The sequence below is a fragment of the Plecotus auritus genome (assembly GCF_963455305.1).
Source record: "Plecotus auritus genome assembly, chromosome: 4".
Lineage (NCBI taxonomy): Eukaryota > Metazoa > Chordata > Mammalia > Chiroptera > Vespertilionidae > Plecotus > Plecotus auritus.
The window spans coordinates 31,202,656-31,217,499 of NC_137775.1; the positions used below are offsets into that span (position 1 = coordinate 31,202,656).

General features: G+C 40.6%; 1 protein-coding gene across 14 annotated transcripts in view; it reads left to right on the forward strand.

Moving 5' to 3' along the window:
- PHACTR2 (phosphatase and actin regulator 2) overlaps positions 1 to 14,844 on the forward strand; it is a gene marked incomplete at its 3' end in the record, with an annotated part of 169,032 nt that overhangs the window by 133,983 nt on the left and 20,205 nt on the right. For all 14 annotated transcript variants that reach the window (XM_080664830.1, XM_080664828.1, XM_080664823.1 and 11 more), the window contains 4 exons: positions 1,842 to 2,367; positions 8,307 to 8,509; positions 9,734 to 9,890; positions 12,533 to 12,588. In XM_080664830.1, the coding sequence (XP_080520956.1) occupies positions 1,842 to 2,367; positions 8,307 to 8,509; positions 9,734 to 9,890; positions 12,533 to 12,588 (942 nt within the window). The remainder of the gene's footprint in view (positions 1 to 1,841; positions 2,368 to 8,306; positions 8,510 to 9,733; positions 9,891 to 12,532; positions 12,589 to 14,844) is intronic.

Sequence of the window (14,844 nt, forward strand, 5' to 3'; positions counted from 1 at the left end):
TATTTTTAGTTCTCAAGGAAAGCTATCGGTTAAGATTCTTCTTCTATTAACTAATTAGTATACACCTGCAGGTGACCAGAGAGCTGTTTGGCACAGTCAGCTACATTGCCCGTGAAATAAGGCAAAATCTCCTATTTTGTATTCTTTCTCATACAGTGTCATGCACTGTGATAACAAAAGCGGTTAACTGGGAAAGGTGGCATTTCTTTTTGGTCATGGCCTTCACTCAAGGTGACTTAAGCAACATGGCTGATTTCAGCAAAGTTCTGTTGGAATTGCTATGTGGAAGGGATTATGTTCAATTTACCTAAGAAAATAATTGAACATGTTTAGACATCAAATCCTTACCATATTTGCTGTGAAAAATAAATTTAGAATGGACTTAGATTGCAGGAGTTTGCTTAATTTGTCTTATAAACAAGTGAAGATTGCTAACTTCAAAAAAGTAGAATTAACCACAGCTGGCTGGCTGCAGGCAAACTGTCCCATGAACCAGTCTATAAAGAGAGAACTGTGAAAAAAAAATAGTATTGACAGGCCAGACTTGGAGGAGGGGAATACTAGTTGTTGTGTATATCTAAAATAATAAAGCCCCAAGAAGCTGTAGAGACTTCTTGTAAGCCTGGGTCTTGTCACCAGGTGAGACTGGCTTCTTGTAGTATATCAGAATTGGTGAAGTCTTCCATCTCATTGTCTATTCCTTTATTTGTTCTTCATGTCGGGACCCTCCCAATTGACTTCAATAAGGTTATAACTAGAGGTAAGTTACAATAACATCTGTGTGCAATTCAGATTGGCTCCACAATACTAACCAGATATTCTCTGATAGCTCTGTGGAAGGCAGTTTAACCCCTCAAGAAAAAGTAGGGGCATACAACATTCTAACAGAAAAAGCAATTAGGAGGAATGTATAGGCCCTAGAGCTCATGAAACAAAAGTGTGTTCTCGTAGGAGTCTGAATGTATTTCCTAAGATCATATAAAGGAAAGGAGAGCTAACCTTTCTTTTCCTGAAAATGGTTTGATTAAATAAAGGCAGCTCTATCCAGAAGTAGGCAAACACACCACTGACAAAGTCCCTAGAGGAACATAAGCAGTTGTCAGATGACCCAATGGTACTCTTTTTCTTCAAATTATTCAAATAGTACCCACTTAGACTTTTTTTGTAGAAAAGAAATGTTTCTGCCTTTGATATTTCACAGGAGACTTGCCTTTTACACGTGGCATGTGCTTTTATTCGGTCCATCACCTTTGCCCATGGAGGTACGGGCCAGCACGGCAGGCTTCCCGCTGGGGCCGTGCGGAGAGCTGGGTTAGAGTTCATTGTCTTAGCAGTAAGATGAGAACATTTGCTTTTGGCCCAGAAAGGAGCTGGTGGTATATACCCCGGCCTCTTCTGAATGTGGGCCACTCCATTCCCAGGAAGACACCATAGAACATGCATCACTTGTGATGAGCTCAGCCTTGTACTACCCCCGACAGCTGCCGGTGTCTGTCCTCTGCACAGGATAGTGTCCCTACTTTGGAGCATGCAGGGGCTTTTTCAGGTCATCCAAAGGACAAGGAGCTGGGGACTCCCTTTGGCTGGCCCAGGTAAAGACTAGAGGGGGGAGAAACAAAGGACCCTTATCTCTTTGGGTTTTGCCTCAAGCATCACTTACTTCCTCTTTGATTGGAGGCAGGGAGGGGGCAGAAAACAAAACCATTATCATTTTCTTTTAGTCATTTTTTCAAGGCATTTTAAAATTTTAAAGGGAATGTTGTTATTGACAAATGCAGCTCAGTTAGCTTATTTTGAAAGTCTTATCTTCTCTGACTTTTAATGCAAAATCTCTATTTTAGCTGGTTCCTCTCATTCCAAAAAGACTACGGGCGCATCAGCGTCACCATCTACTTCTTCTTCGTCTTTTCTCAAAACTTCAAAGGAGACAGTTTCTAGCAAAACAGGGACGGTGGGAACCACAAAGGGCAAGAAAAAAACTGGCAAGCGGCCCACGCCTCGGCCATCCTCAGATGCAACCACTGCTGGTACGTCCGACCTTAAAGGAGAGCCTTCGGAGGCCAAGGTGGAGAGTCTCAAAACTGAGCCAACGGGCCCTGAGACCGAGGAGCCGAGCACAGGCAAATCCAAGTCTGCAGTCCCTCCACCACCTGTGAGCCCGCCCCCTCCTCCCCCCGCCCCACATCTCGTTCTGGAGGAACCGTGCATTTTTGCCGCAGACACTCCTATTGTCCTGGTCAGCAATGGAACCGACCTGCCCGTCCCCACCTTAGACGCCAGTCAGCTTCTTTGGACTGAAGAGCCGACAAACACAACCACTGTCCACTCAGGCACTGGCTTCAGTGTTAGCAGAGAAAATGCAAAATGGTGAGTCGGGGCCCCAACCCCATATTCCCTCTGTGTTCCCCGACCGAAGCTGAGTACTGAACATCACTAAACCATTCTATTGGAGACGAGGGAACCTACTTTGTTTTCTTTTATAATTTAATCTAGTGATTGTTAGATCAACACATGTCATCCAGCCATTGGTTTTGCATAGCCCTGTCCCAGGAAGGCCACGGGCTGGGGACAGTGACCTGGGCCTTTCAAGTACATTTAGAGCTGCCTCATCACTCCTCAGCAGTCCTTTTCTCTTCCCTAAGCTGTTCACTTCTCTTTCCTTGCAGCGGTTATTTTAAGTCTTTACCACTTGTCTAGGTTGCTCATCCACTCCTCCCTACCTTCATTTCAACAAGTTATTTAGCCGTCTCCTTCTCTAGGAAAATAAAAGCCATCAGGAAAGAACTCCGCCAAATTCCAACTCCTTTTCCTCCAACGTCAGAGTGGCTCTGCTGCTTTAACTCCCCACCCAACTAAATGTTATCTCCTCTGTGGAGCCTTTCGATGCTCATCCAGACAGATTTGGTTATTGTATCTACTCTACTCTGACAACGCTTTTTCCTAACTCTGGGACAGAATTAACCAACACGTCTTATTTACCTCAGTATCCCAGCAACCAGTGCAGAAGTTGGTATGCCACAGGCATGCCATCATCTAGTTGTCCAAGCCAGAAACCTGGAATTCATCCTAGGGTCCTCCTTCTCCTCTGTTCACTGCATCTAATTATTCACAGAGTCCTGCACATGTTCTACTTAAAGGTAAATAAGCCATGTTAGCTGTCCTGCCCCACAGGCTGCCGGAGTATAGTGGACACCAATTCTGTCTAGGGAAGGCTTAGACCTCTTAAATCCAGCCTCTTTTCTATTGTTTTAAGAATAAAACCAAATTCACTCTTCAAATCACTTAATTTAATATTTCCTCTTTCAAAAAATCTTAATCATGTTTTAAAACATCGATTTGAATCAATAGACTAAAATATTAACTTTATTCAATTACTGACAGTAATAACCTTCATTGATTGAATGCCTATTAATGTCAGGAACTGTCAGTTACTTAATTCACATAAGCTTCCCTGAAATATTTCTGTTTAATAGGTAAGAAAACTGATGCTGAGAGAAGTAAAATAGTTTGCCCAAGATTACCCAGGTGTAGTCAGTGGCAGAGCTGAGTATAGACCCAGGATTGCACAACACATTCCAGGCCCTAAGTAATTTTATAAGTTTCCAAAGTAGTTGCTTCCACTTCTGCTTTTTTTTATGTGTTCATTCTTGATTTTTGTTGTTTGTTTTATCATCTTGAGCACCACCATTCAAAGGAAAGCCAAGGAATGATAAATAAACGTTAAATTGCAAATTACTTTCTTTGTTTGACATGCTAATAAATGCTATGGGAACAGAAGATGTTGAGATGAGTGGTTATGGTATCCCTAATACTTCCAGCACTTAGCAAATGTCTTTATTTACAGTGAGTGTTTTCCAGCATCAATTCCAACCTTCAGACCTACACAGTCCTTCTTTCAGAATGTGTTTTTGCTTGCCTTCTGTGTGCTGGGCAGTGTACCAAGCACCAAAGATACAAAAGTGAGCAGGACATTATAATTAACACTACTTCTTACCAAAATGATATCCAACATGGCCAGGAAGTAGGGAAATAGATAGAGTATGTGCGTTTATTTTTCAATTCAAGGTGCAGCCTATAAAGTGATTTCTTAAGTGGTCTTCAGACTGAGAGGGCCCGTATCCAGAGGCGATCTGACTGTCCAGCTCACTTCCACAAACATTTAGGGAGGACACTGTGCTGTGCGAAGCGCCATGCTGCGTGCTGGGGCCTGTGTCAGTCTTCAGCCCAAGAACGCGCTGGACTGTCAGACAAGAGCGCTGAGCATCTGCTCTCCATTTCCACTGGGACTGTGATCAGACAAAGTGAGCTTAGGACATAATGAGCCATCCGGGTTTGCATAATAGGTTTTCCTGTCACTCAGGGTAACTACACTGCTTTCCTAGAAGAGAGCAAAGAGATTTTCTTCTTCGTATATTCTTCAAAATAACGTTAAATTACAGTTCATCCCACAGGGATGGTTTGCATTTGCTCTTGAGTTAATGAGCCTGAAAGAAGTAGTCTCCCAAATTTCCTTCCAAATTCTTTCTTCTGTTTTTAAGCGGATATCAGAATTTGAATTTCTGGCTCTTAGTCACTTGCTTTACTTAGAACTCTCCCCCAGTTATGTTTAGTCAACGAATGTGTGAAATCCTGTCGTCTTATGAAGGGGCTTCTGTTTGGAATACAAATATCAGAACTTTAAAGGGGACAAGTGGCCATGTGTAAAAATACCTACCTCTGTTCACACATTGCAGGGTGGTAACTGTTTGGTAGATTTCCCTTCACCGGCAGCTTTATCAGGACCGTGTATGTCTGATATAACTGAAGGCAGAAACTAATAAGCCCATATGGAGCCCATATTCAAAGGGACTTGAATCTGTTTAGTCCATTTCCACAAACATTTGCCGAGTGCACTGTATTGTCTAATGTGCCCAGGAGCCTCCAAGAAATATAAAAGCCAAATCATGAGTTGACTGATATAAATTTGGAGTATACACTGAGTGGCCAGATTATTATGATCTCTGAACGCATATATATATTCGTGCATGAATTCGTGCATGGGTGGGGTCCGGCCAGCTTGACCAGGGGGAGGGGACATGGGCGGTTGGCTGGCCTGCCTGCTGGTCGAACTCCTGGTCAAGGGGAAAATTTGCGTATTAGCCTTTTATTATATAGGATATATACTGAGTGGCCAGATTATTATGCGTTTAGAGATCATAATAATCTGGCCACTCAGTGTAATATTTAACATTAAGTATAACCCATAATATAATATAATAATATTGTTATAACTTATAATACTAAGCATAAATAAAATATCATATAGCATAACATTTAATAAGCAGACTGAGACTGAAGTCTGGGTTCTAGACTGGACTTGCTTCCATGGTTGGGCAATTCACTCATGGCCCTCCTGGGTTCCTGCCCTCCTTATGCTATAGAACAATTGTAAGTTATAAAGGTATGCAGAAGTCTTTGAAAACTATAAAACATTATAAAATACAAGGGAGGTTAAAATAATAATAACAGAAATTAATGAATGAACAAATACCAGGGCTTAATCCTGAAGTATCTTTTGTTCTGCTCTTCAGAATGCGTTATTAATTGGCACATCTTTTAAATGGGCTGTGGTCACCTACAGTTGCAAACTAGAATGGCCTCCAGTGGCAATCAACTAAAAACCCAGACTACGGAAAAGCTTTCCCATAAAATAGATATTCTCCCATTTACAATGGGATTTCACACTGTGGAAACAGTATGGTGGATCCTCAAAAGATTAAACATAGAATTGCCATGTGGCCCTGTAATTCTGCCTCTGTGTATATTGCCAACAGGATTGAAAGCAAGGTATTTGTACACCAAGGTCCACAGCAGCATTATTCATAATAACCAAAAAGTAAAGACAACCCAAATGTTTGTCAGCTGATGAATGGATAAACAAAATGTGGCATATACATACAATGGACTATGATTCAACCTTAAAAAAGGAAGGAAATTTTGACATGTGCTACCAAATGTGTAAATCTTAAAGACATACTAACTGAAGTAGATCAGACACAAAAGGACACATGTATAATTTCAATTATATGAAGCACCTAGAATAGTAAATTTCATACAGACAGGAAGTAGAATGGTAGCTGCCAGGGGATGAGGGGGACAATAGGAAGTTATTATTTAATGGGTACAGAATTTCCGTTTGGGAAGATGAAAAAGTTCTGGAGATAGATGGTGGTGGTGGTTTTACAACAATGTGAATATACTTAATGCAACTGAACTTAAAAATGGATAAAATGTTAAATTTTATGCCATTATATTTTATATAATAAAAAAATGAAATTTTTATTTCCCCCTTTGAAAACAAGTATTCTGGCTGTTGGATTTTTCTAATATGTGAAAAACAGAGACTTTTCAAAACACCTAGGCTTTAACCACAAAGAATTTTCAATACCTCCGACTCTGACAAAGTTTACTTGTTTTTATTATACAAAGAACTGGTTTTGGCTTTTTTTAGTTAGTGAGAATAGCAAGCACATGTTTTCCACTACACGGTCTTTCAGAAGTGTGACATCTAAATTTGGATTCTTCTGTTTATATCAGAAAGCGATTTGAGGATCTTCTGTATCTTAAAATAAAGATTATATTATTTTCTATATAATTTTATGTAAAATATATATTTTTATTCTAGTCTATGAAAATTTAAAAGCATTTTGTATTTATAGTAACTATATTTTATTTTTTAATTATATTGACATTCAGTATTATATTAGTTTCAAGTGTATAGCATAGTGGTTAGACAATCATACTTTACAAAGTGGTCCCCCATATTTCAAGTAACCATACATAGTTATTACAATATTATTGACTATATTCCCTGTGCTGTACTCTACATCCCTGTGAGTATTTGCAACTACCAGTTTGTACTTCTTAATCCCTTACCTTTTTCTTTCTTTTTTTTTTTTTTTTTTAATATATTTTATTGATTTTTTACAGAGAGGAAGGGAGAGGGATAGAGAGCCAGAAACATCGATGAGAGAGAAACATCGATCAGCTGCCTCCTGCACACTCCCTACTGGGGATGTGCCCGCAACCAGGGTACATGCCCTTGACCGGAATCGAACCCGGGACCCTTCAGTCCGCAGGCTGGTGCTCTATCCACTGAGCCAAACCGGTTAGGGCAATCCCTTACCTTTTTCACCCAGCCCCCCACCCCCCTCCTTTCTGGCAACCCTCAGTTTGTTCTGTGTCTATGCATCTGTTTCTGTTTTGTTTGTTCATTTATGGGTTTTTTTTTAGATTCCACATATAAGTGAAATCATATGATATCTATTGACTTATTTCACTTAGCATAATACCCTCTAGGTCAATCATGTCAAACTCAAAGGCTAACATGAACTGAATAACTGAGGCATGCGGCCCACGGGCCTTGAGTTTGACATGCTTGATCTAAGGCCATGCCTGTTATTGCAAATAGTAAGAGTTCGTTCTTATTTATGGCTGAGTAATATCCATTGTACATATGCACTTTAAACCAGAAAGTCTTACCAAGCTCAATAATATAAAAAGATTATATCCTTAGACATAAATTTCTTCTAAAAAGTCCACTTAACTTCCACACATTCCATCTTATGTTGTTAATATAGTCTTAAGACAGGCAAGTTTACAAATGAAGAAGCTAAGCACAGAGAGAAAAAGTACTAAGTCAGATATTCTGGAGCTCCTAGACCAGTGGTGGGCAAACCACAGCTCGTGAGCCACATGCGGCTCTTTGGCCCCTTGAGTGTGGCTCTTCCACAAAATACCACGTGCGGGTGCCCATGTACAGTGCAATTGAAACTTTGTGGCCCATGTGCAGAAGTCGGTTTTCGGCTTGGGCGAGTCTGTTTTGAAGAAGTGGCGTTAGAAGAAGTTTAAGTTTAAAAATTTTGGCTCTCAAAATTTCAAAAGAAATTTCAATCGTGGTACTGTTGATATTTGGCTTTGTTGACTAATGAGTTTGCCAACCACTGTCCTAGACCATTGTTCTTTCCACGGAACCCCCATTGCTATGGGAAAAATTAATTTGCAAAATATAGTTTTACCATATTCATGTATTAACTATATCAGACACCAGCTAGTCTGTCCTTTTCATTTTACAGATGAAGAATCTAAAACTTTGAGGATTAAATAATGCATCCTGGTCTTGCATTTCCATTGCTGGCCTGTACCTGCTTTTTCCTGCCAGCCTGAAGGATGCTCACATGACAAGCACTCCTTCTCATGGTGTTGGCGGTGTCCCCGAGAGTTGCTCTGAGCTTTACACCAGCCCTGTGTTTCTGTGCCTTTGACAGTTTCACAACCAAAGATGAGCTGGGAAAGGCAGCATCTCAGCTACTGGCTCCTGGGCTGATGGGAGAATCTTCAGAATCCTTCAGTGCCCCAGAGGATGAAGGCCAAAGGGAGTACCGGGCCACTGACTCGGACTCCGATGGGCCTATCTTGTACACTGACGATGACGATGAAGAGGATGAAGATGAGGACGGCAGTGGAGACAGTAAGACTTTTTTTCTCAATAGGTAGGGAGGGAGGAGGGTGGTGGATAGAAGCAGCGGCGTTTTATAAAGAATAGAAGCCTCACCAAGAACTGAACATCTGATGTTCTCTTTCCCCTCATATTCCTTTCTCAAATTAGAACTGTGTATATCCTGAGGTGTAGCTTCTGATGAAAGGCCTTTCCAAAAGAGGATTCCATGCGGGGTGGGCAGTGGGGTGTAGATATGCACATTTGTATTTGTCCCAAGAGTCAAAGCTTTCTAAGGATGGAGGCGGTTCTCAGGATAATCAAAGTCAGCCCTTCCCTGGGACCTTTCTTGAATAAAGAGCATCAATGCAGGATTCCCTGGATTACTCATGGGAAATGTTTGAGAATTTCACTTATTTTTTTATGCTGCAGTTTAAGGAGAAGGGAGGGACACATGAGTCAAAAATGACACATACCTCTTAAGAATTAAAAACAATCACTCATCCATGTTAAGATTGTATGCCTTCTAGGAAGGAATGCTAGTAAAGTAGAGAAAGCCAACCATTTATGTGTAAATGAGGGAACTGGAAAGTGCTATTTTTAAAAATTTTCTAAGCAGGATGACTTAGGAGGGATTCCTGAGTTAAATTTATAGATTATGGAAAGTTATTAGCATATTAATGATTAAACATCAGTTTGTCAAATTTCTTTCCATTTGTACTGAACAACAACAAACATTATCATCCATCTGGTATTAACTATCATCTGTGGAGCTGTCAGGAATCTCTGGGGTAATTTAGGATTAAAACTTTAGTATAAACGTAGACTTTTGCCAGAGTGGTTTCTGAGTGGAGGAAGAGGGAAGACAAGGATTTCCTGCACAGTATAGTAAAGGGGCTAAGTTTTTAGACTTGAGAAAGGGAAGGCATTATGCAATCAGTAGTTTCCATGATTCGCCATCTCAGCAAAATAAACTTCAAATACCACTTTCTAAATGATGAGGTGATACTTCCAAGTTTTTCATGGTGCCCCAACATTTTTGTGAACATTTTTTAAAATAGTTCTCCAGTTTTTCAAAATGAACTACATCCAACTAAAAAAGTCCCCCCTCCCCGCCCCAAGGCTAATTAAAATTCCCCTACTGCATGTGGACACAGAATTTGGTCTGGACTCAGTTTGAAGTCCATGCCCCCTGTAACCTGAGTGGCGCCGGCTAAAAGGCTCCTTTTCTGCATTTCTGCCTTTTCTAATCCTCAGGTGCTTTGGCAAGTAAAATCCGACGAAGGGATACTCTTGCTATCAAACTGGGCAACAGACCGTCCAAAAAAGAATTAGAGGACAAGAACATCTTGCAGCGGACATCTGAAGAAGAGAGGCAGGAAATTCGACAGCAAATTGGAACCAAGCTAGTCAGGTAATGGCTGCAGTTTTAGTACAGCACCAACGAACACATCCTTTCCCCGTCCTGTGGTTTCCATCCTGAGGTCATTGTGAATGGCTTTTATAAGGGCACAGCTGGCCTACCTGGTCTTTTAAAGTTGGTCCTGGATGGTGAAGCATTCAAAGAACCTGTGCTTCGGTCCAGCTGGTGAGTGGCTTTGAGGTTGCCAAAGCCTGACCCAGTTGTTGACAGACTTTTTCTATAAAGGACCAGTTTGTAAATAGTGTAGGCTTTGCTGGCCAGAAGGTCTCTGTTGCAGCTGCTCGGCAAGAGCAGCCATAAACAATACATAAACGCATGAGTGTTCCTCTGCGGTGTTATTCATCAAAACAGGAGGCAGCCTCGTCCACGGACTCACCAGCGTTCCTGGGATTTCCAGGAGGCTCTGTCCTGGGCTATGAGACTGTGGAAATAGTAGTTAGCTGCAACGGTCAGCTCCATCCAGGCCAGGTACCCACGGCCCTGATGTTGGAAGTTCCCTCCTTTAACTTCAATAAAAGGTCATCTCATGCCGAAACCGGTTTGGCTCAGTGGATAGAGCGTCGGCCTGCGGACTGCAGGGTCCCAGGTTCGATTCCGGTCAAGGGCATGTACCTGGGTTGCGGGCACATCCTCAGTAGGGGTCATGCAGGAGGCAGCTGATCGATGTCTCTCTCTCATCGATGTTTCTAACTTTCTATCCCTCTCTCTTCCTCTCTGTAAAAAATCAATAAAATATATTTAAAAAAAATAAAAAAAAATAAAAAAAAAATAAAAGGTCATCTGACTTCTCTTCCTGCATCCAGCTTTTGATGATTTTTATTTTTGCCACTAGTGACAGTGGACGTCCATTGAACTGGCAGTTTTAATAGAAATGAGTGCTGAAGCTCTCATTGTTATTAGCAGTTTAAGTGTCAGTTATTTTTCTGACTTCTCCCACCCTGCATACACCACAGGGTGCATTAGCCGGGGGAAGGGGACGGTCTGTGAGACCAGAGCAGGATCTATAAGCACTGCGCAGAGGCAAAGAAGCAGGAACCTTTAGTTCTCACTGTCAGGAGAATCCGGGCACCCACCTTTAAGGTACTATATTAATCATTTATAAGATATCAGTAGTTGGAGAAGAAGAAAAGGGAGGAGCCCTGACTGGTTTGGCTCAGTGGATAGAGCGTCGGCCTGTGGACTGAAGGGTTCCAGGTTCGATTCTGGTCAAGGGCCTGTACCTTGGTTACGGGCACATCCCCAGAAGCGGGTGTGCAGGAGGCAACTGATCGATGTTTCTAACTCTTTATCCCTCTCCCTTACTCTCTGTAAAAAAAAAAATCAATAAAAAATATATATTAAAAAAAAAAAAAGAAAAGGGAGGAAACTCCATAAACAAAGGAAGGATGATGTGTTTGGGGAATGACATAGTAGGGATATGTCGCACAGGATACATGGGTACACGGACGGCACAGCTTTGGGCTGGCATAGATGGTCACTGGGTTTTTTGTGGGCTCACAATTAAGTTAATTTCAAGGGAGCTCTGATGGAGATTAAACTTGAACAAAAATTTCAATGAGATATTTAAAATATTATTGATTTCAATAATTTCTATCACAGCCATAAAAACTTAGAATTGATAGTATCTATATTAAAATTTACCTTTCATGGATATTAATTTGCACACACTCAGCCTACATCCAGAGGAAGTTTTTGTCTGTGATTAACAACAAATTAATAACGTAAACAAGACCCAGAACAAAGTTCAAAAGGGTTCACAGGACATTCAGCTCTTGTGTACAACGAGTTAGCTACTAATCACAAGTGAGCCTGGCTTGTCTTGAAGGCAAATGGGAAGGGCCTAGGTATCTCGAGAACGACTAGTATATATATTTGCAATTCATTGAGGTCACAAAAGCAGTATTTCACTTAAAGCACTATGAAGTGTAGATGGATCATCTCCCAAGTTGATATGCACTCCCAGGCGGCAACCTTTTTTAGATCCGAATGTCTATGTATGAATTAGGGAAAAGGCTAAGCTACTGTAGCAGAGACCGAAATGTGCAGTGGTCCAAACATTTCCACATGTTTATTTCTTTTTTACGTAACAGTCCAGAGGTAGGTGGGCTGTCCAGCACAGCTGGGAGCATTGCTCCTTGCAGCCAGCCAGGTACCCAGGTTCCTTCTATCCTGTTGCTCTTCCTTCCCCAGGGGTATTCCACCTACATGATCCCAGCTGACTCACTGACCATATTTAAGTGGAAGAAGGAAAGGCAGAGAAGGGAAAAAAGTAGAAATTCCAAACACCATTTCTGCTCACATCCCATTGCAAGAACTTGGTTATATAGCCACACGGTGCTGCTCGGGTGACAGAAAGCTATAGCTGGGGGAGATAGGGGAATATGGAGTTATAGTTAAAGCTTAAGGAGTTCTGTTTCTGAAAGGAAGAGAGAGAACAAGTAATGGGGGTTAGTTAGCAGTCTCAGCCACAATCTCTAGTCTCCAAACTAACAGAAAGGACACTTTTATAGGTTTAAAAATTAATTTCTGTTTCTCAAAACATGAAAAACCATAGCTTTGTTTGTTGTTTTATTTTGTCTCCCACTAAGGGGGCCTTGTTTGTAACCTGCAGTATATCTTTTTTGTCATCGTAGGAGACTGAGCCAGAGGCCCACAAGTGAAGAATTAGAGCAAAGAAACATCCTAAAACGTGAGTATCCTGCACTGTACAGTGACTCCTTGTCTAACCATTAACAAGCTCCCTCTAGAGATAATTCGTTTATCAGTAGGAAACCATAGTATATTTATTCATAAAAGGTTGAGATGGCCCATTCATATCACATTTATGTGTCATCGTGTATATAATTTAAAAAATAATTTCTTGACATTTGTATTTCATTTTATGGCTTTGAGTCTGATATCCCCCAGACCAGAGTCATGGTTGTGACAGTTGTTATTTTAAGATGAAATATATTCCATGTATTCTTTCACCTATTAAATAAAAGAAAATGCTCTAGTCTGCTTGCAAATATGTACATGTCAAAGAAAAGGCCAGAAAATCCACAAGGAAATGAATCAAACATTCCTATATTATTCTTAATAATACAATTTGTTGCCAGGTTTAACAAATGACTCGATTTAAAACAGACTCATGGTCAAAGCAATTTTTCAATCTATTTCATTTCAATCCATTTCATTTTCCTTTGTTATGATAACTCTGTTTCTTGAGTTATTTATAATTTCTCAGCACTTACCGAGTTTTCCATTCATTTTCCATTTTTTTTTCTCTATTTTCTTTGACTTGACTTTTCACTCACCAATCCAGTCGTATTTAAATTATTACAGCTCATATGTTAAAGCTATACGACGAATGGAAGCAGTTTGTCGTGCTACAGTGTATTAATGTGGTTACTAACTACAGTGAGTTAAGTAATGGATATTTTTAAATTCAGCCACTGTTTTATATGTCATTAACCCAGTTTCAAAAGAGCTTTTTGTTGTATGAAATATCAAAAAGCAGGGATGGGCCGAGCTCCAGATAGTACTACAGTAGTAATGAGCCACTGGCATGCACTGAATGTTTTTACCGAGGCTTTTAGGGTCAAGGTTGGCCTATCTGGATCATCCCCGTTCTCCAACCGGAATCGTTTTCTTTTCTGAGGGAAAGTAGGGTTTTAATAGCACAGTTATACTAAGACAGTTCAACGAGGACTGAAAACGGAGAGGAATCGCCAGGGAGTTTTTCCCTTGGAATGGTTTTCTTTTTTTTTTCTGGCTCATTGTGCGTATAACTGGGATAGATCTCAAGAAAGGACTTAAGCAACCATCAATGTATACAAGAGCCAGTTTGGAGAGGGAAAAAGTTATGGCTAGAAAAGAAAAAAAAATGGTAGGTCTTAGCTTTCTAAAATAGGATGGCGGCAACATCTAATTTTGACAACAAAACCAAACCAAAAAGACCCATGGCTTTGATAACAGGTTCCCTGAAAATACTTGAATTAACTTTTAGGTAAGCTCAAATGCAGATCATGAGCTCCTCACACACAGATTACTTCTTATTGGACGCCTGATGCAATACCTAGAAAAAAAGGAAGAGCGAATTCTGGGTAATTTGTTCCTGCTCCTGTGAGATAAATAGCGCCAAACCACATTGGTGTTTGGTTGTCTGAGGAACGGTGGGATATATCTGGAAAGTTATCGCACATTGATCTTAAGTGCTGTGTTGGCTTTTATCCCCCACTTTCCTGGAGGTTCGGGAAAGAGTAGAATGCCAAAGTCAACTTCAGGCTTGACTTCAGCCCTTATTTACTTCCTTTTCGGTTTGTTTAAGCATGCTTTTTCTGGAAACAAAAGACACATTTGCAGCCTGGGGAGGCAGATAACTGGCCGGTGGTCTCCTGACATAATATTGTATGGCCAAGGGAAGCAGAAAAGAGAACTGGCGGACATCATCCAGAGCATACATATGACACGCTATTCCACCCCTGCTTGCTTTTCGGTTCTTCCACTTAGATGGCTCTTGTTTGTTTATATCTTTCATCTCCAGCATTTGGTCAGGAGCAGTATGATTGTCTACTTGGAAAAAAGTCTATGTGTGACATGGTGTGGTTTTTAAGGACATTTATTAACTATTTTTTTTTTTCTTGACAAATTAGAGAATGAATTCACAGAATAAAACATTCCTCAGTTCTCAAATCCAAGTCCATCACTAAACCTGAACCAGATGACAATGCTAATAGCTCTGTTTGGAACACAGGACAAATTTTATTTCTCCGTTTCATTCCCAGTATCACAACCTGTTTTATTTCTTTCCCATTTTAGTGCATCTAGCATTTAAAAATACATATAAAGCTATATTTAGTTGCACATTTTAGAACCAGTTCCTTAAAACTGTTAAAATAGAAAGCACGTTTTGGTGCTTAAAAGGTCAACTTTTGCTCAGCAGGAAAAGTGATATATATGGCAC